Source organism: Scleropages formosus, chromosome 4 (assembly GCF_900964775.1).
Source record: "Scleropages formosus chromosome 4, fSclFor1.1, whole genome shotgun sequence".
Lineage (NCBI taxonomy): Eukaryota > Metazoa > Chordata > Actinopteri > Osteoglossiformes > Osteoglossidae > Scleropages > Scleropages formosus.
In genome coordinates, this window is record NC_041809.1 from 34,474,932 (window position 1) to 34,500,542 (window position 25,611).

At 44.0% G+C, this 25,611-nt stretch overlaps 2 protein-coding genes across 4 annotated transcripts; both read left to right on the forward strand.

The window, feature by feature from the left end:
- Positions 1 to 367: 367 nt before the first annotated feature.
- fam53c (family with sequence similarity 53 member C) lies at positions 368 to 12,056 on the forward strand. The gene is made up of 5 exons (XM_029250821.1): positions 368 to 613; positions 2,885 to 3,122; positions 4,870 to 4,927; positions 6,953 to 7,824; positions 11,638 to 12,056. Exons 2-5 carry the CDS (start codon positions 3,045 to 3,047, stop codon positions 11,935 to 11,937), a joined length of 1,308 nt encoding a protein of 435 aa, XP_029106654.1. The 5' UTR covers positions 368 to 613; positions 2,885 to 3,044; the 3' UTR covers positions 11,938 to 12,056.
- A 2,195-nt stretch (positions 12,057 to 14,251) lies between these two features.
- On the forward strand, positions 14,252 to 25,234 carry LOC108934203 (C-terminal-binding protein 1-like). 3 transcript variants are annotated; one of them, XM_018751758.2, is made up of 10 exons: positions 14,252 to 14,624; positions 15,386 to 15,555; positions 21,504 to 21,658; positions 21,800 to 21,944; positions 22,055 to 22,261; positions 22,355 to 22,569; positions 22,679 to 22,809; positions 23,206 to 23,333; positions 24,043 to 24,163; positions 24,253 to 25,234. In XM_018751758.2, exons 2-10 carry the CDS (start codon positions 15,498 to 15,500, stop codon positions 24,440 to 24,442), a joined length of 1,350 nt encoding a protein of 449 aa, XP_018607274.1. In that variant the 5' UTR covers positions 14,252 to 14,624; positions 15,386 to 15,497; the 3' UTR covers positions 24,443 to 25,234. The 3 variants fall into 3 exon arrangements, with proteins under 3 accessions (XP_018607274.1, XP_018607275.1, XP_018607276.1); XM_018751759.2 differs by having other exon boundaries at positions 14,253 to 14,572; positions 15,384 to 15,555; XM_018751760.2 differs by lacking the exons at positions 14,252 to 14,624; positions 15,386 to 15,555 and adding an exon at positions 19,981 to 20,136.
- The last annotated feature ends 377 nt before the right edge of the window (positions 25,235 to 25,611 follow it).

Here is a 25,611-nt window from a genome sequence, read left to right on the forward strand (position 1 = left end):
ATTCTAGCGGGGCAAGGTCTGCCTGGCGCATGCACAGTGCATTTTTTTTTTTTTTTTTTTTTTTTCCGCAGAACTACATTTCCCAGTGTTCTAATTCTCTCCTTAATTGTCCACAGAGCGCTGGAATTATTTTTGTACGACGGCTTATTAACATTGAGGAAAAAAATACGTATCGCTACGAAGATGCCAATAAATAATTAAAGGCGAGCCGGTCATTATATCGGACACCCACCCCCATGTACACCTACGATGTGTTTATGAATTCCAGTCGCTAACGGGCGAACCAGCACAGCAGCGTGTTTTCGCGGACGACGGAATTCAAGAGCACCGCGAGAGATTAACAAAGAAAAAGGAGGAAAAAAAAAGAGACAATGATAGACGCACCAAAGTGAAGTACAGTACTTGGCGTGTTTATTTCGCGAGGGCGCGCGCAGAGGTGCGAGTAGGGGGAAAGTGTGTCGCCTTGTCGCTGTGTGTGTGTATCGCGGCTGCACCTCCCAGTTGGTCCGTCCCTCGCTAAGCCGCTGGCGCACCAGCGCTGTCAGAGCGCCCGTCCAGGCCCGACAGCGCAGCCCCGCGCTCATCGCCGCTACAAAGGACACCCTTGCGCCAGGTAACTACAGCGAGGCAATAATGCCGTGGCGTGGCGATCTCGTGCGTGTGAACTCGCGCCGTGAGGGGGAGCGGTGCGAACGGGCTGCGCGCGGGACATGATCATGATGTTTATACGCCGATGCTGGATTCATTGTAACCAAACATAACAACAAGGCGCGCGCTGGCCGCACAGCACAGGTACACCGTTACAAATAACGCAACACTGCTCTATTATTAAGAAGAATGCAGATATGGGGATTTTTTCAGGAAATACTACTGCCTACCTGCGGCGCAGTTTATTTTTTTTCTACAGGTACAAAGGGAGCGCACTCAAAATGGAATTATTATAATTAGACGAACGTGCGTGTGTATAAATAATAATTGTGTGTATTTTGTACATCGTATATATATATATATAATATATATATATATGTATGTGTGTGTGTTATGTTATGTCTGTGTGTGCGAGCAGGAGTGGAGTGGGAGCGAGGAGCCCGGCGCGCCTGCTAAAAATAGCCCGTTATTGACACAAACACCTCGCTATGATTAGCGAACCATATTTGTGCGGCCAGCGAGCTGCGCTCCGGCTTCGGTATAGTGTGTATGTGCCTCTGCGTGTGTGTGTGTGTGTGTCGGCGTTAACACGAGAACATGGCGACACTTGGCATGTCGGCTGTACGGCATCGACGCCTGACTCTGTGTGTGTTTTCCACGCACGGTTTTTATACACACTGTATTTACGATCCGCCGTCCCTTCGCTTCGCTTCGCCCCCTTTTCCCGTCTCCCGCCCGGTGTCGTTACTAAGGTAACCGAGAGAAAAAGGACTCATTAATTCCGGGCGATTTCATTCGGGCCTACCGTTTATGTAATGAACATTGTTAAAAATATATATATTTTTTTCAGGTAGTGGGGTTTTTTTAAGCAGAAGCTTTTGTTATGAAATAGCTGATATAATAATAATTAATAGATAACATGATGAGTATAGGTTCTATTAGAACAGCTCAACTGAGAAAGATGTACAAAGTAGCATCCTGGAGATGTGGAATGTGTTACATTTTAGGGGTGGAAAAAATTATCTATCTATCTATCTATCAGCAACAGGGTATTAGAAAATCCTCTTTCTAAGCTGTTGTCAGAGGCCTAATTAAATGTTTTGTATCAGATGTTCTTGATATCTGTGGGAATGTTTTATTATTATTATTATTTCCTCAGCTGCAGACCTGACTTAGGTGGTACAGTGACGCAGGATGGTACGGGAGCTATTGGATGGGTTACAGGACTAAAGGGTTTCAGAAGGCAGGGGGTTAAAGTGCAGGGGTTTTATTTACAACCAGTTCAGTGTTGGGGTCATGACCTTATAGTTTTCGGTTGTTAATAAGTTATCTTCAAGGGACTTTCCAGTTTGCTCATTTCCCTTAATAAAAAACCCAAAAATACTGTAAACAAGAAGAAATTGATGAGATAGTGGTAGTTCATGTGTGTGGTCCTTGGTTTTAGGAAATCCATCACATGATTAATATACATTTAAAATATTTAGTCTTTAACTTGCTTAAAGCCAATAAAATTGTATTATTCTCTATCATATTCATGGCTTGTAATTGCTGCTACATTGGCAGGTCAAAGAGGCTATGACACCCAAATTCCATCTGTTTAAAATAATATGCTTTTCTAATAGTGCTTTCTAAATAATCCTGGCAGAATGAGAAATGCACAAACCTGGGATGTTGTTTATATGATCCTGGGGAAAAAATTGGTCCAAACAGCAGGTACCATAGTGGTTTGAGCTCCTGCCTTGTATTTAGAGGACACAGATTCAAAACCTGTTTCTGCTGCAGTAGCCTTGAGAAAGATATTTACCCACAGGAGAAAAGTATCAAGTAAATAGATAGTTATGTATATTTGAGTAAATGTATTGATGGGTCAGTTAATACACTCTTAAAATGTGAGTATAGGCTTCTCTTGATCAATTGTGTACACTTGCCCTGTGATGGACCGACATCCCATCCATGGTGGACCCTGCCTCGTGACCTGTACCGGGATAGACTCCGGACTACCATGACCCTACGTTAGAGAGGGACTTATAAATAATGAATTTACGTATCCTTTGCTGAAGGACCTTAACCATGGCTTGGCCTTTTTTTTTAATCAAAGGGTTGCTGCTATGTGTTTCCCATCTAAAGAAGTGATGGTGATGAACTTAAAGCATGAAGCACATTTTAGTAGAGGGCTCCGAAGTACTTTTTGACCCAGTCTCTATGCCAGTGTGACATATGTGTCTTTGTCTTCCAGGTACTTTGATGGCAGTGATTAAAAAGTGTTGGTGAGGCTCGGTGGGGCAGCCTGGTCTGCTGAGGGCTGTTGTGGAACCAGAGCCAGTTCCGTGCTTACGGACAGACGGAGGGACGCATGATTCCCCACCTCCCCCTTCCCCATTCTGCTGCACCTTGCCATGGTAACAGTCATCACTGAACAGAAGAACCAGAGTCTGGACAGCCAAAGCAACCACAGGGCTTTCTCTCCCAGTCTGGTGAGTTTGTCTCTCTTGGTTCATATTTTTAGACTTCCTTTTTTCACTATTTCTGCACATATCATATATACAAATGATCCCTGACACATGTTGTTTCACAAGTAAGTCGCTCCTTATTTGTGACCATGTCTCGCTGTGAAACACTTTATTCCCGCAGACATGTCACTGGATCCACAGAGGGCTTTTTATTTTAACTCAAAATCAGAAGTTGCAAGAGTGCTTTCATATTTTTTATGCTGAAGTTATTGTCTTTTATTATTATAAAAGTAGTTTTGGAAGAAAATATTGAACCAGTACAGATTCGCTCGCCACTTTATTAGGTACACCTGGGTGTTTTTACATACAGCTTGCTTTCACAGTCAGTGTGTCTGTTGTGACTCAGCATATAAAGCATGCAGACAAGGTCAAGAGATCCAGTGACTGTTCCACTGAACATCAGAATGGACAACAAATGGCATCTAAATTACTTTGAACATGGCGTGATTGTTGGTGCGAGCTGCATTGGTTCCATCATCTCTGCCACCCTCCTGGATTTTGTCTAGAGTGTACAAAGAATGGTGCCATCAACCAAAACATCCACTCAGTGGCACTTCTGTGGGTGAAAACATCTTGTTAATGAGGGAGGTCAGAGGAGAATGAGGTCTGAGGACAACAAGCAGACCCGTTATCGCTAACAGGAAGGCTACAAGTGCCAGTATAACAGATTATGGCCACAGTTGTGTGTTGAAAGCCATCTGTGAATGCACATCTCGTCGAGCCTTGATGTACGTAGAGCTCTGAATAAGATGAATTTCCAGGCCACATGCAGCATAAAAAGAATGAATACATGGACCCATTTTGCCTGGTGTCAAGCGGTACAGACTGGTGGTGGTGGGGTCATGCTGTGGGGATGTCTTTATGGCACATGAAATTTTTTAGTATCAAATGCACATCATTTGAATGCCACAAAGTACCAAAACATTTTTACTGACCAGATGTATCTCTCCCTGGACAATTAGACTGATACCTCAGCAGGATACTGTGGGTTGTCACAAATCACACAGCATCTCGGGATGGTTCCACAAACACTACAGTGTCTTTACTCCAGTGGTCTACACAGTGCCCACCTCTCAAGCCAATAGAGCATCTTTGGGATGAGGTGGAACATGAAATTAGCAGAATAAATATGGTTCCAAAACATCTGCAGAAAAGGTGTGAAGATGTTAAGTCAGTGTAGACCGAGAACCTTGTGGAATGTGTCCAGAACCGTCTTGTCGAATTCATGCTATTCAGGAGGCTGAAGTGGGTCCCACCTGGGTGTACGTAAAAAAAAAAGGTGTCACCTGAGTATGCAACCTAGCCGATATGATTCCAGCCCACTACAACCCTTTAAAATATACAGTACTCTCCAAAAATAGTGTAATTTGATATTGGGGGTTCGCAGTTAAACATCGTTTCCATTACAGTACAGTAATGTGTGTTTTCTACAGGAATGAGAAGATGTTTTATTGCCTCCAGCTCCTATTGCATTCAGTTCACTCTGCTAGCATATAATGTATGGAAAACATCCTAAAATTTACTCAAGTACAGTAACTTCTATGCAGTGTTAGAAGAACTAAGTATGAGGATGGAAAGTTACCAGGTATTTGCATTGTACAGGGGAGATCCCCTTTAGCTGTCAGTCAGCTGTCAACCACCTTGGCAGTTTTTGATGGTTTTACTTGTTGGCCTCTGTCTTCTGACCACTTACTTAGTGTCTGTGTTTTAGTCCACGGAGGAATCTCACTCCCCCGGAAACTGCAGGCCCACGCATGGATTGATGCCAGGTGAGCTTTCACCTGCCCTGATACGGCTTGGCTTTTTCTGCCTTAAGTTAAAGTACATTTGGAAATAAAGTTTTCGTTTCTACGTTTTTCCTGCACATTTAAACCTTACACACACTTCACTGGAAAGCGCTGATTTCAACAGGTACAAGGTAAGTCAAGAAGTATCCGCAGTAATGTTTACTAAAAGGTATTATTAAAGACATGATGTACTTTTATTTAATGCTTTTACACAAAGCGACTTAGAAATATTTACATTTACATTTATTCATTTAGCAGACACTTTTGTCCAAAGCGACGTACATCTCAGTAAAAGTACAATTTATGCATTACATTGAGAGAAGGAGACGTAGCTGCAGACATGAAAGTCTTAAGCAAACCTAGTTTGTTTCCTACCGCTTGCTGCACTGAGGTTCATCGTTCAAGTGAGTGCATAAGACACAGGATATTTTTTAATTTATTTTTGTATTAAATATTATAAGATACACAAATGAGCAGTACAATACCACAGTAATGGCTGAATAAAGGTTGTATCTGGGGATGCTTCTGGAGTTACGATGCGTGAACAGTTACGCCATAGATGATCTGAAGAGATCTTGGGCAAAGTGGATCTGGAAAGGGTGGGTTTTCAGACCCTTCTTGAAAACAGACAGAGTTTCTGCAGTTCTGAGTGACAGGGGAAGGTCATTCCACCACAACGAACCCAGAACCGAGAATCTCCGAGTTTTGCCTTTTGTGTGCAGGACCACCAAGAGAGCAGAAGTAGATTAGCAAAGGGGCCTGGCTGGGGTGTACCGGTTGATCAAGTCCTGGAAATAGCTGGGAGCAGTTCTATTGATGCATTTGTAGACAATAACCAGAGTCTTGAATTTGATCCAGGCAGCTATAGGAAGCCAGTGCAGAGAAATGAGTAGAGGAGATACATGGGAGTGCTTTGGCAAATCAAGCACAACTTGTGCAGCAGCATTTTGTAGAAGCTGCAGAGATTTGATGGCATTAGCAGGAAGGCCACACAGAAGAGAGTTGCAGTAGTCCAGATGGGAAGTCACCATGGCCTGGACAAGTAGTTGGGCGGAGTCAATGGTGAGGTAGGGACGGATCCTACAAATATTATGCAGGATGTATCTGCAGGACCGGGTTGTGGCTTCAATCTGTTGAGAGAATGACAGACTCGCATCAGTCGTTACTCCCAGACTCTTAGCAAAGGAGCTAGGCGAAATGAGTGAGTTGTCCAGTTTGATCGAGAGGTCGTGACGGGAGGACAGGCCAGCTGGGAGGTGAAGGATCTCTGTTTTGGAGAGGTTGAGTTGGAGGTGGTGATCATAAATCCATGAAGAGATGTCCGACAGGCAGGCAGCAATGCGCACGGAGATGTCTGACGCACCAGGTGGAAAGGAGAGGAAGAGCTGGGTATCATCAGCTTAGCAGTGGTATTTGAAACCATGGGAAGCTCTGACCGGACTGAGGGAGGAGGTGTAGATGGAGAAAAGAAGAGGACCCAGTACCGAGCCCTGCAGAACACCGCTTGAGAGAGGCAGAGGAGAAGAACGAGAGCTCCGCCAGACCACTTGATAGGATCTGTCAGAGAGGTAGGACTCAAACCATCTTAGTGCCGCACCTTTGATCCCAAGCTGGTTAAGAGAGGAGAGTAGAATCTGGTGATTTATAGTGTCGAATGCTGCAGACATACTTGCCCATTTAAACAGCTGGGTCATTTTTATTGGAGCAATTTAGGGTAAATACCTTACTCAAGGGTACTACAGCTGGAGGTAGGGTTCGAACCTGTGACCTTTAGGGCCAACGGCAGCAGCTGCAACCACAACAGTACCAGTCCTCTGTTACTGTCAGATACTTTTTGACTTACCATCATATTTTCGATGGAGTTTTAAGGACATAAACCAAGAATCCATCTCACAGTTCCAAACTAATGTTAATTTTATTTTTAATGTCAGTTTGAGTTATTTGCTAACTTGAGTATGCTTTCAGCTAATGCCCGTTTCATGTCTATTTTTCCCTTGTTCTTTACAGAAAGCAGCTATTGGCAGCTGTGCCCTCCTCCCAAGTCGAGTGTTCAGGGTGTGCTGAGCTCCAGCTTCCCACCCAACCCAGTACCCCTGGGCCCCGCAGCAGCCTCCCTCCCCGAGAGGGATGGCTTACACCAGCTCCCGGCCCCTAGCCCTCCAGTCACGGCCCTTCCCGTGGCTGGCGCTCACGCGGTGCCGCCGGTGCCCCCAGCACCTCCACCTCCCCCGCCGCCATCCAAGCGCCACTGCCGCTCGCTGTCTGTGCCCGAGGACCTGGCGCACTGCCGCTACACCTGGAGGCCAAGCGCCTCCAAGATCTGGACGCCAGTGAAGCGGCGATGCCAGAGCGGGGAATGTGCGGGGGGCTCGTGCCCGCTGCGTTCATCGCCCAGGTCCTCTCTGCACTCCTCTTCCAGTCCCACATTCTACAGCCTGGCGCTCTCCCCCGACTCCCCTCTACCATGGGGCTTCCCCTGGGACCCTGCTGACTCTGCTGGGGGCAGCGGCAGCAACTGCTGCTGCTTCTTCCCCACTCCCTACTCCTGCTCTTCCTCACCCTCGGCCTTCTGCGCGCCCCCAGCTGCTCAGCGGCGCTTCTCGTTGTCCCCCGTGCAAATCCTGGAGGCTGCAGCTCGCTTCCTGCCCCAGCCGCCCGCTCTGCCGCAGCCCGTCGCTCAGCCGGTGTGCATGCCCCACTCGCCATCGTCGGCCTGCAGCACACCGTGCTCTCTCCGGCGGGCCACGCCGCCTCAGCACCCGCGCTGCCACTCGCAGCCCTGCGACCTCCTCCTGCGCAAACCGGGCCTGAAGCGCCGCCGAGACCCGGAGACCCGGCCGTGCGCGCGCCCCGAGCTGGACTTCAGCAAGATGACACAGGTGAGAGGAGGGATGCATGTGGGCTTGTAGGAGAAAGGCGGAAAACATTTGTTTTTAATAGTTTTTTTTTTTTCCATTTGACTCGTTATTTTCCCAAGTGAGGTTTGTACACAAAGCTAGATACAACTATTTACCCATTGATACAACTGGGGCAAGGGGCACAGTGGCGCAGCGGGTTTGGCCGGGTCCTACTTTCTGGTGGGTCTAGGGTTCGAGCCCCACTTGGCGTGCCTTGCAACGGGCTGGCGTCCTGTCCTGGGTGTGTCCCCTCCCCCTCTGGCCCTGTGCCCTGTGTTGCCAGGTTAGGCTCTGGTTCACCGCAACCCCACTTGGGACAAGCGATTTCCAACTGTGTGTGTGTGTGTGTGTGTGTGTGTGTGCGTGCGCCTGTGTGCAGTTCAGGGAAAGTACCTGGATCAAGAGTACTGCAGCTGGAAGTGGGATTTGAATCTTGGTCTCTTCATTGCAGGGTCACAGCTCTGTTCACATTTATTTATTTATCAGACACTCTTCTCCAAGGCAACTTCCAATGAACTCTATGTAGTGTTATCAGCCCACACACCTTATTCACCGCGGTGACTTACACTGCTAGATACACTACTTACACTGGGTCACTCATCCATAAATCAGTGGAACACACACACACACCCTCTGTCACACACACACTATGGGTGAACATGAACAGCATGTCTTTGGACTGTGGGAGGAAACCCACACAGACATGGGGAGAACACGCAAACTCCACGTAGTCTGAATGGGGATCGAACCCATGTCATCTCGAGACAGCAGCGCTCCTTGCTGTGCCACCGTGTTACCTGTACTACTCTTGTTGACTCTTATCACTCTGGAGTGATATTTATATTTAAATTTCATTTATCTGACACTTTTCTCTAAAGCTACTTATAATTTACTCATTCATACAGCTGGATAATTTTTACTGGAGCAATTTAGGCTTAGTGACTTGCTCAAGAGTATTACAGCTGGAGTTGGGATTTGAACCTGCGACCTTTTGACTCCGTTAACCTGGCTTCATCAGCAACCTGGAATTTTACCTTATGTTAAACAAATTTTGCACATCATAACTAGATCAACAAATGGAAATGCTGCCATGAGCAAACTGAACACTGAAGAATCATTAATGCTCTTCCACTCCACACTCAAGACCTTAATAAGAACTATAAGCTGGGATAGCCAGTAGCTTAGTAGTTAGCGGCACTGCTTTTGAATCCAAAGGTTGCAGGTTCAAATCCCTTTTTCTAGATGTAGTTCCCTTGAGCAATGTGCGTATTCTAAAGCTGCTCCAGTGAGAAGAAATTAACCAGCTGCATAAAGGGGTAAATAACTGTAAGTATCTTAAGATTATAAGTGTCTTTGGAAAAAAGTATCAGCTAAATGAATAAATGTACAAATTTATTGATTAAGGCCCCAACACACAACTTTTCTTTAAACTGTCTGTTAAAATATCAAGAATCCCCACCTCGTGTCGTGTTGAAACCCAAGTTTCTGAGAGCGGAAAACCGAAATCATGCCATGCTGCCAAGCACGGCGTTCGTCGGCCGGCTGCGGTACGGTCCGATCCGAGGGTAACGAAAGCGCGGTACTACTAGTTCCTGCCGTAAACGAGCTGTCTGTCCAACAGTTCCTCTGTTTTACACCATCGTGCCTTGTTTCCTGACCTAAAGAGCCAGTGTGCAGCGGGATACAGCATGTTCTCTGGGGTAAATCGGGAGTAGCGCGCGCGCACGCACACACACACGCACAAATTTACATAAGCTTTGCATACAGCTGCTCCCGTTCGTAAAGCTCCGCAAGAAGGCTCTTGTCTTTCGCGTCTTTCAACCGTCCAACCGCTTTTGTCGAAAGGCTCCCTGTAGCTGCGGCCTTGCTCTTGACACTCCGCTGAAAAGATGGATCTGTGGAGGTGCTGAAAAGATGGGTGAAGCATTATTATTCCCAGATTTTATTGGGCATAGTGCCTCCTGTAGAGGCCCACGGTGTACTACACTTCTGCGCACCAATTCGGATGCATAAGACACCCTTTAATTTGCTTGCTTTTATTTAGCGGAGACTTTTCTCCAAAGCAACTTATAATGTTAAAGTACCAACAGTTATTTAACCATTTGTACAACTGGGTAATTTTACTGGAGCGCTTTAGAATAAGTACTTTGCTCAAGGGTACTACCGTTGGAGGGGGATTCAAACCTGTGACTGTTGGGTCCAAAGGCAACAGCTTTAAGCCCTATGCCACCAGCTGCTCTACCCTGTTTTACTCTTACTGAGGTACCATTGAGAAAGATACTGTCCCTGAATTTATACTGTAAAAATTACCCTGATATATCTATGTTTAAATATTTGTAACCAATTTAATATTGTAAGTCACTTTGGAGAAAAGCAAAAGCTAAATGAATTAATTATAATGCCGAATCTGCAGTTTCACTTGTGATTTATATTTGCCTTAATCGATGTTTGTGATCGGTTGAGACAGTGAGGTCGGAACTCGGAAATATAAAGTTAGTTTTGTTATAAAGTGACAGGGAATAGTCACACTGACACCAGTGAGGACGAAGAACTTTGGGTTTTGAAACAGCAAGTGTCTGTTTCTGTTTAAAAATATCTGATATGAGATTTTTTTTTTGGGGGGGGGAGTCCCATTGTGGAAGTAAAATGACTGATCAGATGAAATGCTGTTGTACTATATAACAAGCCTGTTCTATGGAAAAGAGTGAATATTTTCATATATTTTCTAGCAGTGCTTCATTATATGGGGTCCATTATGTGAGGGCTGAGGGAACTAAACTCCCCAAACTGAACGTTTTAAACAGCAAGATAATGTAACTCTCTCTCACATTAAAAACAGTTCTTATTTATTGTCTGCTTATATATTTAGATAATCTTACCTGGTGTGGGATTCTGTCTGGGTAGTGGAATGAAAAGTGAGCTGCCAAACGGGAACCTGATTGTAGCAGAAATGTTGCCTCCTGGAAATAGCAGTGACACACTGCCACGTTTTCAAACAGTGTAACAGCACTTCATTTGCATTTATTTATTTAACAGATGCTTTTTTCCAAAGCGACTTCCAGTGAATGCTATGTATTGATATCAGCCCACATACTTTATTCACCAAGGTGACTGACACTAATGATCAGTGGAACACACTGTCTCTCACACTCTCACACTATGGGTGACTTTAGAGTCATCAATCCACCTGAACTGTATGTCTTTGGGTTGCGGGAGGAAACCAGAGCACCCGCTGGAAACCCTTCAGACACAGGGAGGGCATACAAATCCCATGCAGACTGAGTGAGGATTGGACCTGCGTCCTCTCGCAAAACCTGGCCACCGTGCCGACTTTGACTCAATCAGGAAGTTGAATACTCTACATTCTAGTTCTTTCCAAATGCTGTTTTTAGCGTGTTCAGGGTATCCGTAATAAATGGTAGGACAGTTGATTCTCGCAGTGAAAGGGCTATTAACGGGTCCCACTTTGCAGCATCCAGTAGCTGTCCACACACACACACACACACACACACACACACACACACTTTCTGAACAGCTCGTCCCAGACAGGGTCATGGCAAACCGGAGCCTACCCCAGGAACTCAGGGCGTAAGGCTGGAAAGGGGATGGGACACACCCAGGACAGGACGCCAGTCTGTCACAAGGCACCCCAAGTGGGACTCAAACCCCAGACCCACCGGAGAGCAGGACCCGGTCCAACCCACTGCACCACCGCACCCCCTTGCACCATCCAACCATCAGTGTCCAAACCACAAGTGAGAAAGTGAGCAGAGCTGTCTCCTCTTTTCCCTGCAGACTCGAAACAGCGACCCACTGTGCTTTCTGGAGCAGGGGAGGCTCGGCTACGGCGAGGAGGCTTGTATGGGCATGGAACCCTTCTTCAGGGACTTCCGCGGCTCCTTTTCCCCAGCCGAAGGGCTCGGGCGGACGAGCATCGGACCTCTGAGCGAGAGCGAGGAGGAGGAGGAGGAAGAAGAGGAGGAGGAGGAGGAGGAGGAGGAAGAGGAGGCAAAAGGTGACCGAGAAGGAGGGCAGCCGAGCGTCTTCGAGAGGGATTGTACGGAACTGGATTTGACCCTCATAGAAGAGAATTAACGTCGTCGACGAGGACGTGCGTTTTTTTTTTCTTCGACAGCATCCGGCGCCCTGCCTCTGCCCGCCCCCTCCATCGGAAGGGCTCTCAGGAAATCGGCTGCCCTCTCCCCGGCCCCCGGCCCCCGGCAACCCGAGCGGGGTTTGTAATTACCTGACAATAGCAGTGACGAAAGTGACAACACAGCCGAGATGAATGAATGCCGCAATCGCCGTTCCTCGAATGGAGTTCATTCCGGGACCTGAGGTCAGTTACCAGAAGGCTTAATAACCTCATTGGTGAAGATGCCACATGTTCCCATTCTGTGGGTTTGGTGTCTTCTGCTGCACCCCAACCCCCCAACCCCATCCCCATCCCCCCCAGACTTTAAGGCAGACTGTAGTAGCCTCATACCGCTAGCCACTGACCCTTCTCCTCTCTTTTTCTCTTTCTCCTAATTGTGTGATTTGGAGTTCTTTCTCTTTTTCGTAGCAAGGATTTGATACAGATTTCCTTTTCCTTCAGATGTAAATGCAAAAAGCAGTACTACATCGCACATGTTCTTTTCTGCAGTTTTTTCTAACATCTTCAAAAAAAATCTTTGGGAGTCAACATAAGCCTTAACAGAATGCCGGATTTTTTTTTTTTCCAAAAAAAAAAAAACTACAAAATAAAACTATAGCTGTTCTATGGGTTATTTGATATTTTCTGATGTTTTCTTAATCTGTATGACCTCATTTTTTTCTGGAAAAAAAATAGAAACGGATAATTAATGCACTGTATTTGAAAAGTTACATGAAATGAATTAAAATGGAATCTGCCGTTGTATTCCGAGGGCACAATGTAATATTGTATTGTACAGTGGTCGTTTTGTTAAAACAAATAAGTTATTTTTTTATTTTTTGTCTGTCAAGATGCCAGTTAGGAGATAGAGTGGACTGTTGGTGTCTTTTTAGATATTTTTTTTTAAATGTGTTTCAAAATTGCAGTTTGTGTAAAAATAAAGTTTATTGCAGATTATTTTACAAGGAAAGAAAACGTGCTGTGTGACAAGTTTCTCTGGAAAATGTTGCAATTTTTATTTCATGCCTTTTTTTGGTCATTTTTTCTAACATTTTACAGCCTAAATTTAAAATCCAGTTGCTTCTTCTCAAGAACTGACATAGTGTTGCTGAGAGTTCGGAAAAAAATTCACGTTAACTGAGAAGAGGTGAGGATGAGTGACATGGTTGCATTCCATGTTTCTCCATGTTTTGCAGAATCACTTACTTTTCACAAGGCCTTCAGCCATCTGAGGTGGGTATCACACCAGTGTCAAAATTGCCCAGGATACCAGGTTTATTATAGAAGGTATAATATTGGCTCTAGGCAAAATAGTAATTTTTTTTATTTATCAGCACCTGGAGATCAGCTGAGTTCACAGTCAAGTCACACTTAAGTGTAAAACAGCTGAAATGCTAATAAATTACAGCATGTCCAGTAACAGTAACGACTTATTTGGGTACCCACAAAATATACCAACCCTTTATATTAAGCCAAGATCACACACACACACAGTCTACAATTGCTTGTCCCAAGCAGGGTTGCAACACAGGGCACAAGGAGACACACCCCAGAGAGGACGGCAGTCCATCGCAAGGCACCCCGAGCAGGCCCGAGGCAAGCCTCTTGTACCACTGCCTCCCCAAACTGAGATGAGTTGTATTTATTTACTTACATGATGCTTTTTGCTAAAGCAGCTTCCATTCTTAATCTAACAAGAATTATTCCCCCCATTTGTATAGTTGGGTAGATTTAATGAAACAATTTAGGGTAAGCACTTTGCTCAAGGCCAAGGGTACTGCAGCTGGTGGTGGGATTTGAGCCCATGACCTTTGGTTCTACAGGCAGCTCTAACCATGACACTGCCTGTTGGCTGATATGCTACACAAGTTTTGAAATAATACAACTAACCCTAACCCTTGGAACATTAGAAATAATATATGCAGAATAAACTAGACATGTTGCATAGCAAAACATTTATCCATTATGTGGTTATTATTTATTAAGTTCTTTATTTTTCCACCCATTTCTATGGAGGTACTGTAGTGATTAGAACTACTGCCTTTGGACCCAAAGGTTGTGGGTTTGAGTCCCATCCCTAGTACCTTGTGCAAGGTACTTACCCTAATTACTCCAGTAAAATTACCCAGCTGGGTAAATAATTCTTGTAAGTCGTTTTGGAGGAAAGCGTCAGCCAAACTTATAAATGTACAAATATTTTATGGTGACTGACGGTGGACGGCGATTTACGGCCATCTGTGCGACTTTAAATAAGACTGATACGAGCAAATCCCCACTGCCCCGTAGTCTACAGTGTCGCTCCTCGCACGAAACACACGTGTTTCCCTTCGCGGTTCCACGTCGCGCGCACCAACATGGCCCCGGATGCAGTACCGCGGTCGGCCGCGCGGGGCGCACCACCATCCCGCGTTCAGGCGGCTCGCGGGAGCTCCTCTGCTTTCCGGGACAAACTCGTCAGCGGCCGCTTGACCTCCGCGAAGCAACGGTTTCCTCTTCTTTTCACTTTTCTCCTGTAGTGTCCATAAAAGAGAGGGCGGGCTGCGGAGCGCGCACACGGCGACCCCCGTTCACCGCGAGCTAAAGAAGTTATTAAAAAAGGTAGAGAGCGAGGAGGAGCGAGCGCTAAGCGTGGCCGGACCTCGGTCGGGTGGGTAAAAAAAAAAAAAGAAAAAATAGAAAAAGGCTCTGAAGCGGATCGACTTCCCTCGTAGTTCTCTGGAGAAAAGTGACTTAGCTAAGCTGCGGCTAGTAGCTAACTACTAACTAACCTACCCGAACCTCGCAGAAACCGAGCGAGTCGAGACGAGTGTCCCTCGGCTGCCGCTTCCCAGCGCTTTCAGTCACCCCCCAGCCCCCGTCCCCACTCTGGCGAGCTCTTCAACGTAGTTCAGCCCCAGTTTGAACGTATTCCCTTTGTTGTTTCGCTCCAGCGCGAGCCGCTGCTGGAGCGAGCAGCTTGCTCTGCTCGGGTTAGCGCGCGCCGCTGCGCCACTTCACCCCGCGCGAAGCAGGCAGCGTGTTCTCAAGTTTGTTTTTTTTTTCTTCCCTATTCCGATATTCGCGAGGCTTCTTAAAAGTAGCTAACCGTAACGCCGGCGGGTTTACGTGCGGAAGGGTGACGACTGGAGGTAGCTGACAGTTGGCGAGGGGGGCCGGGGGGGCGGTTGTTGTTGGGATCATCATGATTGGGAAGCCGGAAGGAGGGCTCGTGGCCCCCCGCCGCCGGTGCCCACACACAGTGTGCCGTGTGGGGAGGGCCCGAGCAGGGACTCCACTGTTTCCCGCTGCGCTACACCGTCCTTCTTGTTCTTCAACTGATTGACTAATGACTTCCTGTTTACTTCCTGTTGTTTGTGTGCACGGTGATCCCAAGGAAGGCTGCACATCCCTGTTTCCCTGTCTCTGCAGGTTGGTTCTAGTTGGTCTGTGGTCCTGGGGAGCTGCAGCGGTGCCCATTATCTAGTGGTCAGTGCTGTGGTGGGTGCCTGGCTGTGCGGGACAGTGCGAAGACCACCGGTGTATGGCTCTTATGGATAAACACAAAGTGAAGCGACAGAGACTTGACCGCATCTGCGAAGGTCAGTTGCTCGCACTCGGAGAACGAGCTTATGTAATGTCTTACATAAATGACACTGTTATTAAAAAAAAAAAAAAAAGGAGAGAAACAATCACATCACAGGAGAACCATCAAGTCAGTCCTTGTTGTTGGGGGGTCACATTTAATGTTTGCAGAGTCCCTTAAAGTTCTTGCAGGAGAGGTGGTGTTTTTTCAAAGGTGGAGACAATGTATACTATTCATCGGTAACTTAAAAATGCAAAGGCAACTGCTAGTTGTCTTTGAATTTAAGATTAAAAATCCATTCAGGTAGCTGACATACTTTTGCTGGCATCTGGAAAAACTAAAAACTCAAAGTCCTTTAATACCTGTACAGTTACTGCATTCCCACTTGCATACCTGAAATGAAAAATGTAGTAGTACAACGTGATACTGAAGTTTTGAAATAATCATATGTGTGCGCTTAAATTCAGAGTTCAGTGGAAAACCAGTTATAAAGTAGTTTTACCCAGGGACATTACAAGTGCAGTCAAATTAACTTGGTAAAATATTAAAATGGTGAGAGAATATTCACTGGTGAGTATATGATTCAACCACCTATATCCATATAGGTGCAGGAGTGAAGTGGAGGTGCTTTAACCTTTTCATTTCAATGTCATTATTAGCCAGTTGCTTAGAAAAGTATAATGGTTTAAGTCATTTTTTGTCTTTAGTGGTGCTGTTAGGGGAGGTTTAATTTGTTTTACAGCTAAAATGCTCTGGTGCTAACCATCGTGGTACTGTTTCTTCAGTAAAGTAGTCTCGTCCACTTGCTCAGCAACTTGTGAGCAAGATAAACTGGCTATACAACACAAAGCCTAACCCTCTGTCAAGATTAAAAAGCTATATAGGGAACTGTTGAAGTCATGGTAGATCGAATTTAATTCATAGCTATTCCAATGACTCCCATGATTTTTATGGTTAAAAAAAATACACACTGCCTCTAAGTTATTTGTTTAATGAATGTCACATATATGGGTAAATTGATTTGTTAGTTTGTTTACGATGCATTCCTAGACTGCATCATACCACTAGAGTAGAGTATTTACTCTCCTGAATATGTGCTGTGTTCAAGGGTACTCCAGCTGGAAGAGGGATACAAATTGGGTACCCCTAGACAGCCCTAACCACTACACTACACTTTGCCCCTGATTTCAAGTAACTGTTAAGCACATGTCATTGTGTAATTGAGGCAGCAATGATCATCAGTACCATTGTCAGTGTTACATAATGTTGTTGCTCTTTAAATGATATTCTCTTCCTATTGGAAGAAGGCAGATTTAGTATAGTTTAGTAAGTTGATCGTGCCGGACTCTGTTCTGTCTGATGGTAGCAATTGAGGCCAATACAAATCGATGGAATTGTGAGAAAATTCCAGGGGCTCACAAACTTTATCTGAATTTTGTATGAATGGCTTCTAAATGTGATCTGATCTTCATCAAAGTAGTAATAAATACATGATTTAACAAACAACCAGCGTTTTATGTTGCCGTATTGTCATTGAACAAATGGTTGAAACACTCAAGGTCATTGTTGGAGAAAGAATGTGTACCCTTATATTTTGTAAATAAGGGAACCTTCTTAATTGGCAGTAACCTCACTCAAGAGCTTTCTGTAGCTGCTGATCAGACCTGTACAGTGATTAGGAGGAATTTTGTCCCATTCCTTTAATCATAACTGTTTGACTTAATTCAAAGTTTTGCCAGGCCTAGTTCAGATCACATTTTATTTCAATGGGGTTGAGGTCAGGATTCTGACTTGGCCGTTTTAAAATATGGAATCTGTTCTGTTTGAGTCATTCTGAATTATTCCTGTGTTTTGGATCCTTGTCTCATGAGCCAGCTTCTTCTGAGTTTTGGATCAGAGACGCACTAATGCTTTTCCGAAAAATTTCCTGACAACTTAGAATTCATTGCTCTCTCTATGATGGCGAGCTGCTCAGACCCTGAAGCAGCAAAGCAGCCCCACAACAATACACTCCGTCCACCATGCTTCACAGTTAGGATGAGGAATTAGTGTTGTTAATCAGTGTTTTGTTTTCTCTGTTTACTCTGTCTACATTTACCAAAATGTTCAAGTTGTCATTTGTTTACAGAGCAATTTGCTAGTATTGCTGTGGGACGTCCAGGTGGTCTTTGGCAAACTTGAGAGGGATGTCAGTTGCTTGTTTTTGAGTCCTGAGCGTTCCCTTGTTCTGATTTTTGTAGGGTGCCCACTTCTACAGAAAATAGCAAAGGTGCTGAATTTCTTATTTTAGTAAAACGACCTGATGGAAGCCAGTGAAAGTCTTCAGAAATACTTTAGTAACCCTTTTCTTCTTATGAGCATCAAGAAGTGTTGTTCTGAGGTGCTCTGAAATCTTTTTTGATTAGGACATGTTGCATTTCAACTGAATTCTGTTTTGAAGAGCAGGTAACCAAAACCATTATTTTTTTAATGTGTATTACTGCAGGGCAGGTCAACCTCACATCTGAATTTGTTAAAGGACTCTACAATGATATAGATTATCTCAATTGTACAACTGAGTGGATTGTCCTGAACTGCTTCATCTGAACATGAGATAGTTTGAATTGGATTTTGATGTAGCTATGGTGTGTATTACACTAGATACCATGTGCTTTTTTTTTTAATTGCTGAGCAGCTTTTTTTTTTTTTGGTCCCTAATGAAGTGTAAATGTATACTGGAACATGGTATTTCCTGTCCTACATTCCATGGACCAAGTGAATTTCCATTAATTGGATGTCAGTTAAGCAGAAATGGAATGTGTTTACTTTTATTCATTTAGCAGACACTTTTCTCTAAAGCGACATACATCTTGGCGAAAGTATAATTTACATTAAGAAAAAAGAGACATAGCTGCAGACATGATTCTTAAGTAAACCTAGTTTCTTACTTTCCACTTGATGCATCAATGTTCATCGCTGGAGTAGGTGCATTAAACGTGGGATAGATGTATTTGAAACTTTTGAAGAGTCAAATTTTGAAGATAAAAAGTTGCCTGGCTTTCAGCTGCTGACTGTGTCACACTGGTGTAAATGAATGTTTGCAAACCTAAGAACTTGCAAGAACCCTCCTTTTGACTAATTTGTGTTTTGAGGAAGCAAGTATTTGTCAGCATCTATTCAGATCTAATATTTATGGAATGCAGTAGCATTATGAAGAATATAGTGTGTCACGTTTTGATAAAAAGAACCCTTATGTTAGTTGAAGTTGCTCGTAACTGAATCAAATTCCGTGTTATTACTTGTAAAGTTAATGAACTTGATAAGTTAACCTCTACCAGGATATTCAAGCTTGGCAGAAAAGAATTTACTTTGCGCAGAAGTCCAGTGCATTGGTCCTGATATTGATGGCAGCTGTAAACTAACCATGGTTTTTCTTGGCCATGTTAATTTGTAGATATTGTGGTTGCACTACGGTGACACAATTTTCAAATTGCCTAAGGGATTTTTGACTCCAGGGAAAGTCAGATTACCCCTTTAGAGATACTGTAGTATTCTACTTGTGATCTGTGGCAGAAGGTTAAAAAATGCAGCTTCTCAGTGTGAAAAATATTTTGGCTTCTATTTTCTGAAGGTGTACTATGAAAATGTAAAAAGTTTCATTTTAAAATTATGTATTTCTGTAGTTTACTCTTTTGTCCAAGGCAACTTCTATCATTTGTTTTACTGAAGGAGGTTCAGATATATAGTACAGGTACATAATGTTTTGTAATAGCCTACCATTAATAATACTTGGAAATGTTTTAGCATGACACATACTTTAATTGCTGTTTATCTTCAGCTCCACAAAAAAGTATTTCATTGGTTCCCTTAATGGGTAAACATGGTTTTAGTAGTTTTGGGAATGTTACCCTATTTATACATTTTTATTTTAAATCCAGAATGTTACTGTAGCGCAGTATATTTTCCCCCACATTGCACGTTGAATGAACATATTTCCACTTTGTCTAGTGTGTGGTACTTTTTTGGTTTGTTTGCCTTGAAACTGAAGGCTTTATTTAATGCATGCTTTATCTCATGCGTCTAGCTGTCATATCAATGTTTTTGTTTCTTTGATTTAATTACAATTATGACGAGATTTAAATAACAGTAATATTCAAATGAATTATGGTTAACTTTTTGGAATTGGCTTGTTTGTGAATTGTACCAGTGTAAATAAATATATATCTCTATATATATATATATAGTAAGAGATAGATGAGGAATAATTTTCCTATAATAAGGAATTTGCATCTTTTTCAATGTACAAAGAAAGATGTCTATAAAATACAGGCAAGGTTTTACACAGATAGTGTTAATTGAAGTGGATTGAATGTAGGCAGTTGCAGCGTATCCTCTTTAAAAAACAACAGGGAAATCACATCCAGCGTACGGCACCAACCCCAGTTCCTTATGCTAACAAGGTTAGTGTTGGTTGGCTGAGGATGAATAGGCTTTGTATCTGATTGGAGCAGCCGGGTGGGGGAGGGTATGTGCAGTAGCTGAGGCTGTTCCAGGCAGGGGCACTTTTGACTCTCACTGTAAGTGGACGGGGAGAAGACACCAGACTGCAACATGCAAGGTTAGAAAACCGAAAGCCCTTTGTCTTTTGTCTCCGTAACAGAAGGTTTAAGGCATTGGGGAGGAAGTGGGACGCATCCACCACACCATTTTTTTTCTTCCCGTTTCCGGGTCCATTTTCTCGGTGTCCTTGGAGCTGCTCAAGGAATTGTGCGTGTGTGTTGGATAAACTGGTGCTGCAGCAATATATAGCCCCCCTTCCCAGACCCCTCTAGGGTGCATGCTTACGCCAGCAGCAGGCAAAGGAGGAGAATAAATGACTACCGAATGAATGGCATTGTTTGCATGGCTGCACACACGCGTTCGACATGCCTCGCACAAACGGTCCAGCAGGCATCTCGGAGCACATGAAGTGTGCCCTACAAACCCTGCTTTGCTGCATGCCTCTGCCTTTGTCCATTTGTTTCCTTACCCTACCTCTTAGAACATAATAAAATTTGTAGTTACACTGTGAATTTTGCGTTATGTTTATTATTGGTTTTTTTGGGAAGAACTGCAGGTAGTGGAAGCGAATTCACCATTATCCCATTCACAGTGAACCTGATTAATCTCCATCACTGTTCATAGCTGATATCTTGAATTATACAAAGATTCAGCATGTTTTGTGATCTCTGCTGTCTCCGGGCAATGTGCAATGTTTTGCTCCCCATGTGAAAGTCCTGCTTTTGTCACTATGGCATTACTTCATCCATTTGTTAGCCACCCAGCGCTACATTGTTACTTATTTCCTTAATCACAGAGACATCTAGTTAAACAGTTTAATATAAGAAGTCACTACTTGCTGGAGGAGCACACATTAAATTTGGATTTTTAAGTGTTAACTTATGTTTTAGCTGCTTGCAGTAAGATGTTACATGTTGGGTACTTGAGTATATTTTTTCACAGCCTTCGAGGGTAATTTCTGTAATTCTGGCACAGCATATTTTTGCATTATGGATGTGGAATTGTGTGCATCACACCCAGTAGATTATGATTCCCTGAAATGGCTTTTTTAACTTAATATTGTTCTATGTCGTATGATCAATTGATATGCTAGCAGTTTGGCGACAGCCATTTCTACATTGTTTAAAGTAATCTTAATAGCATCACAAGTGGTATATAAGTAAAATGCAGACAGGTTTTGTGTCCATTTCCAACTATAACATCAAAGCACAAAAATGGATGGTGATGAGTCAAATTTAACACATTTGCATCATTATAAGTGTGCATAAGATGCTTTTAGATAGTTACATTTTGCACTGAGGAGCATTTGGATGCACATAAGGTATATTATAGTTTAGGATGGAATGATGTGGTGGCACTCAGTAAGAATGCTGACATCGCTGTGCGTTGTCTGTATAATGTACTGATTTGTTGATTTCCTGCTAGGCATACGTCCACCGATCCTGAATGGACCGATGCACCCACGTCCACTGGTGGCCCTACTCGATGGACGGGACTGTACCGTGGAGATGCCCATCCTGAAAGATGTTGCCACCGTGGCATTCTGCGATGCCCAGTCCACTCAGGAGATACATGAGAAGGTGGTTCCCTGCCCACCCTTTCTTTCTGGCCCTTGCAGAACCCCAAATACACTTAACCCCAAAGCAGAACTGGAATTGTTTCACAGCAAGCGATGACTACAAAGTGGCATTTGACTGTCATGTCTGTTATTGTCACTATAGGTGCTGAATGAGGCAGTGGCTGCGCTGATGTACCACACTATCACCCTGACACGTGATGATCTTGACAAATTCAAGGGTCTGCGAGTCATTGTACGAATTGGCAGTGGGTTTGACAATGTGGACATTAAGGCAGCAGCTGAACTAGGTGAGCAGTTTTAACAGCATCTGTCTCATTTAGGCGGTTTGTTCAGTCACCCAGTTTCAGTCTCTCCCTCCCATTCCTGATCTCAGTTGTCTCTTGTTCTTTCTATCTAGGCATTGCCGTGTGCAATGTTCCATCGTCGTCGATTGAGGAGACTGCTGACACTGCGATCTGTATGATTCTCAACTTGTACCGGCGGGTGACATGGATGCACCAGGCTCTCCGTGAGGGAACACGTGCCTGCGGGGTGGAGCAGATTCGCGAGGTGGCTGGTGGGGCAGCACGGATCCGAGGGGAGACGCTGGGCATAATTGGCTTGGGTGAGTTGGGTAGATGTTACCAGAAAGCTACAAAGCTTCCTAATTTGAGTAGTAGATTGCCTCTGAAATATCTTGGTCTGCCTGTTGCCACAGGACGTGTGGGTCAGGCGGTGGCCCTTCGGGCCAAGGCCTTTGGATTCAATGTGCTCTTCTATGACCCCTACCTGCCGGATGGTGTGGAGCGCTCACTGGGCCTGCAGCGCATGGCAACACTGCAGGACTTGCTCATCCACTCAGACTGCGTGTCCCTGCACTGTAGCCTGAATGAGCACAACCATCACCTTATCAATGACTTCACCATCAAGCAGGTGTGAAGGGCTGCATCTGATGGAAGCCTCACTTGGGCATGGATGTCTGTGAACTGACTGACAAGCCAGAACTGCCTAACCCTTATTTTTACTCTGTCACCTGTTACAGATGCGTCAAGGCGCTTTCCTGGTTAATACAGCGAGAGGAGGACTAGTGGATGAGAAGGCACTGGCACAGGCCTTGAAAGAGGGCCGGATACGAGGCGCTGCCTTGGATGTCCATGAGATAGAGCCGTTCAGGTCCGCCTCTGCAGCTTCCACAACTGTTTGTCGTCTTTAACAAGTTAGCTTGCCAGAAGTTTTTAAGGTGTAATCCTTGAGCAGAGCTGTATGTATTGTGCAGTTATACTAAATGTAAAAACTTTTTTATAATTTTCCTTGTTTTGCATTTTTTTTTTTTTTTTTTTATAGATTTAGTTTGTAACATCAGTTAAAGATGCTCAGGTGTGTGTTGTTTGTGTATGTGTGGTTATACGCACCCACAGCTCTCCTTTCTCAGATCTAAACTTCAGTTAAAGAAGCACAAGCTTTGCTGTGTCATTTTCAGTATAAACAACTACTGGTCATACATGTGCACATAAAGTTTGTGCTGTCTGCCACTGTATGACAGCTTCTGCATATTCTCTCTTCCTTCAGCTTCTCTCAGAGCGCTTTGAAAGACGCCCCAAATCTCATCTGTACTCCGCACACATCCTGGTACAGCGAGCAGGCTTCCATTGAGGCTCGGGAGGAGGCTGCCAGGGAGGTGCGCCGGGCCATCACAGGTACTAAGAGTATACTTTTTGTGTTGCTGGGCGTTTACATACATATTCTACAGTAGATATTATGTGCCCCTCAAACAGCCAATTTGCTGTTTGAAAAATATCATCCCTCTTTAAGAATTCTCTTTTAAAAATATGCTTTCATAAGAGTTTCAGTATTTTCTTTCTCTTAGTATCAAAATGTGACAGTGAGAAGCATAGTGGTTAGAGCATAGAGGTTAAAGCCTTTGCCATGTAATCTGAAGGCTTCTGGTTCAGATCCAGCTTTGCAGCAGTACTCTTGACCCAGATTTCTCCACTCAGAATTATCTCCTGCAAAATGGGTAAATAATTAAGTTGCTAACTGCACAAACCTAACCTTGTAAATTACTTTACCTGAAAGAGCTGAATTCAAAGAAAAATTCATAAGCATTGCAGATGTCTTTTGTTAATGCAAGTGGTCAAGTTTTTAAAACATTTCTGACATCTCACATTTGAATCTTGATGATTTACACAACGGGCAATGAAAATAAGTCTGCATATGAAATTATCACATTTTGTATATCTGTATATTTAACCAGCCAAGTTAAGCAATACTTTTAGTGCAGGTGGCTGTGGTACCTGGATTTTTAATGGTGCAGTGTTTATTGGATTCAAATGTATGTATAATATTGAAAAGCTCATTGAAAAAAAAATGGTGAATGCATGACTTAGCACTGTTGTAACTTTCTAGGGCGCATCCCTGATAGTCTGAAGAACTGTGTGAACAAAGAGTACTTGATGGCATCACCTCAGTGGCCAGGCATGGACTCGAGCACCGTGCACCCAGAGCTGAATGGAGGTGCTACGTACAGGTGACATGAAGATCACGTACAGGGTTTGAGGTCGTAGTAACGGTCTGCATTTTAAGTGCCGACACATGACCAGTTTTCTCCCTTTTTAGGTTCCCGACAGGCCTTGTGGGGGTACCAGCAGGTGGGCTGCCAGTGGCAGGTGCTACCATGGAGGGAATAGTTTCGGGAACAATGCCCATAGCACATGGCATCGCCCCAGTGTCCCGCCCTCCCCACACACCATCACCAGGCCAGCCCTCCAAGGCAGAGACAGACAGAGACCTCCCAGCTGATCAGTAGTAGCCAGCCATGGCTTTCCATGAACCCGCGATCTCAGCCTCCACCTTGACACAGGCCCACCGACATTGTTGTCCTGATCTGATCCAGCCTCACAGAATGGAGCACCTCTCCTGGTCTCTGTTTCCAGTCTGCTTTCAGTTCCTCCACTAGTTCCTGGTCTGTCTTACTGACCCAGTAATGAGCAATAACTCTTGTCTCAAGGATTCAATAACTTTTGTTTTCCCTGTTTCCTCCCCCCCACCCCCCTTCCGTTTTTTGGCCGGTTTGTGTTTGAACCTCTTAAGTGTTTCCTCAAGCTGTTCTGTTAATTGTTGTATTTGTAAATCAGGTAATGTGTTTTAAGCTAATTTCTAGTTTTTATAATATTGCAGTAATCAGAATGATCTGTTTTCCTGTTAAAACACTGTACTATACACAGACAAGCCAGATATAGTCATTTCAGGTTAAACATGTTTGGAATTAGTTTAAATCTTTTGTATTTCTTAAGAACTTAAACGTGGAGTTGGGACAGATTCTGAACATTCGTCTAAAGACTGAAGTAGTGAAGTACTGAAGCACAAGTCCTGTTGACCTATGCTATGTGCACTTGTCTTGTTGCTATGGGTTTCACAAGCTTAAATTGTTTTGATTAAATTTGGATCTTTTTCACATTCTTCCTGTGGCAGTCAAGATGATGGAAAAAGCCTGTGTGTTTTATTGTAGTTCCAGCTGCAAAGGATTGCTCTGTTCTAAAGAACTTTGAAGGGATCCCCTGCTCAACATGTTCTGTGGTACCCTGTGAACATTTGTCATGTCCTCCAGTTTAATAGGACCTAGGATGGTCTCAAAATTAGGGTTTTTTCATGCCTGCTTACACTAGGTTTGTGAACCTGCTATTTCAGGATTCTTTTGTCCAAATTGGTTGAGACTTTTTTTTTTTTTTTTTTTTTTTTTTTTTTTTTGAGAGACAGAAAAACCAAAAAAAAATGAATACATAGTTTTGTTAGATGGGCAATGTTTGTTGCTGTCATTTTTAGCAGACAGGTTCCACCTGGTGGAAGAAGGCTTTAGAGGTTTGACTCCCTTAAAATTCAGGTGAATGTAAAGGAAAGCATTTTCTTTTTTCTGCAGCTCACACAGACTGAATGGGTTAAGAGCTGATCTATTAAATGTAGCACACATTGTTTGCT

Excerpts from the sequence above, each read along its gene's own strand:
- fam53c (XM_029250821.1), top strand. The coding sequence starts at position 3,045 with ATGGTAACAGTCATCACTGAACAGAAGAACCAGAGTCTGGACAGCCAA. Across the intron at positions 3,123-4,869 it reads GGGCTTTCTCTCCCAGTCTG|TCCACGGAGGAATCTCACTC; the intron begins GTGAGTTTGTCT and ends TCTGTGTTTTAG. Across the intron at positions 4,928-6,952 it reads CACGCATGGATTGATGCCAG|AAAGCAGCTATTGGCAGCTG; the intron begins GTGAGCTTTCAC and ends TGTTCTTTACAG.
- LOC108934203 (XM_018751758.2), top strand. The coding sequence starts at position 15,498 with ATGGCTCTTATGGATAAACACAAAGTGAAGCGACAGAGACTTGACCGC. Across the intron at positions 15,556-21,503 it reads ACTTGACCGCATCTGCGAAG|GCATACGTCCACCGATCCTG; the intron begins GTCAGTTGCTCG and ends ATTTCCTGCTAG. Across the intron at positions 22,262-22,354 it reads GCTGGGCATAATTGGCTTGG|GACGTGTGGGTCAGGCGGTG; the intron begins GTGAGTTGGGTA and ends CTGTTGCCACAG.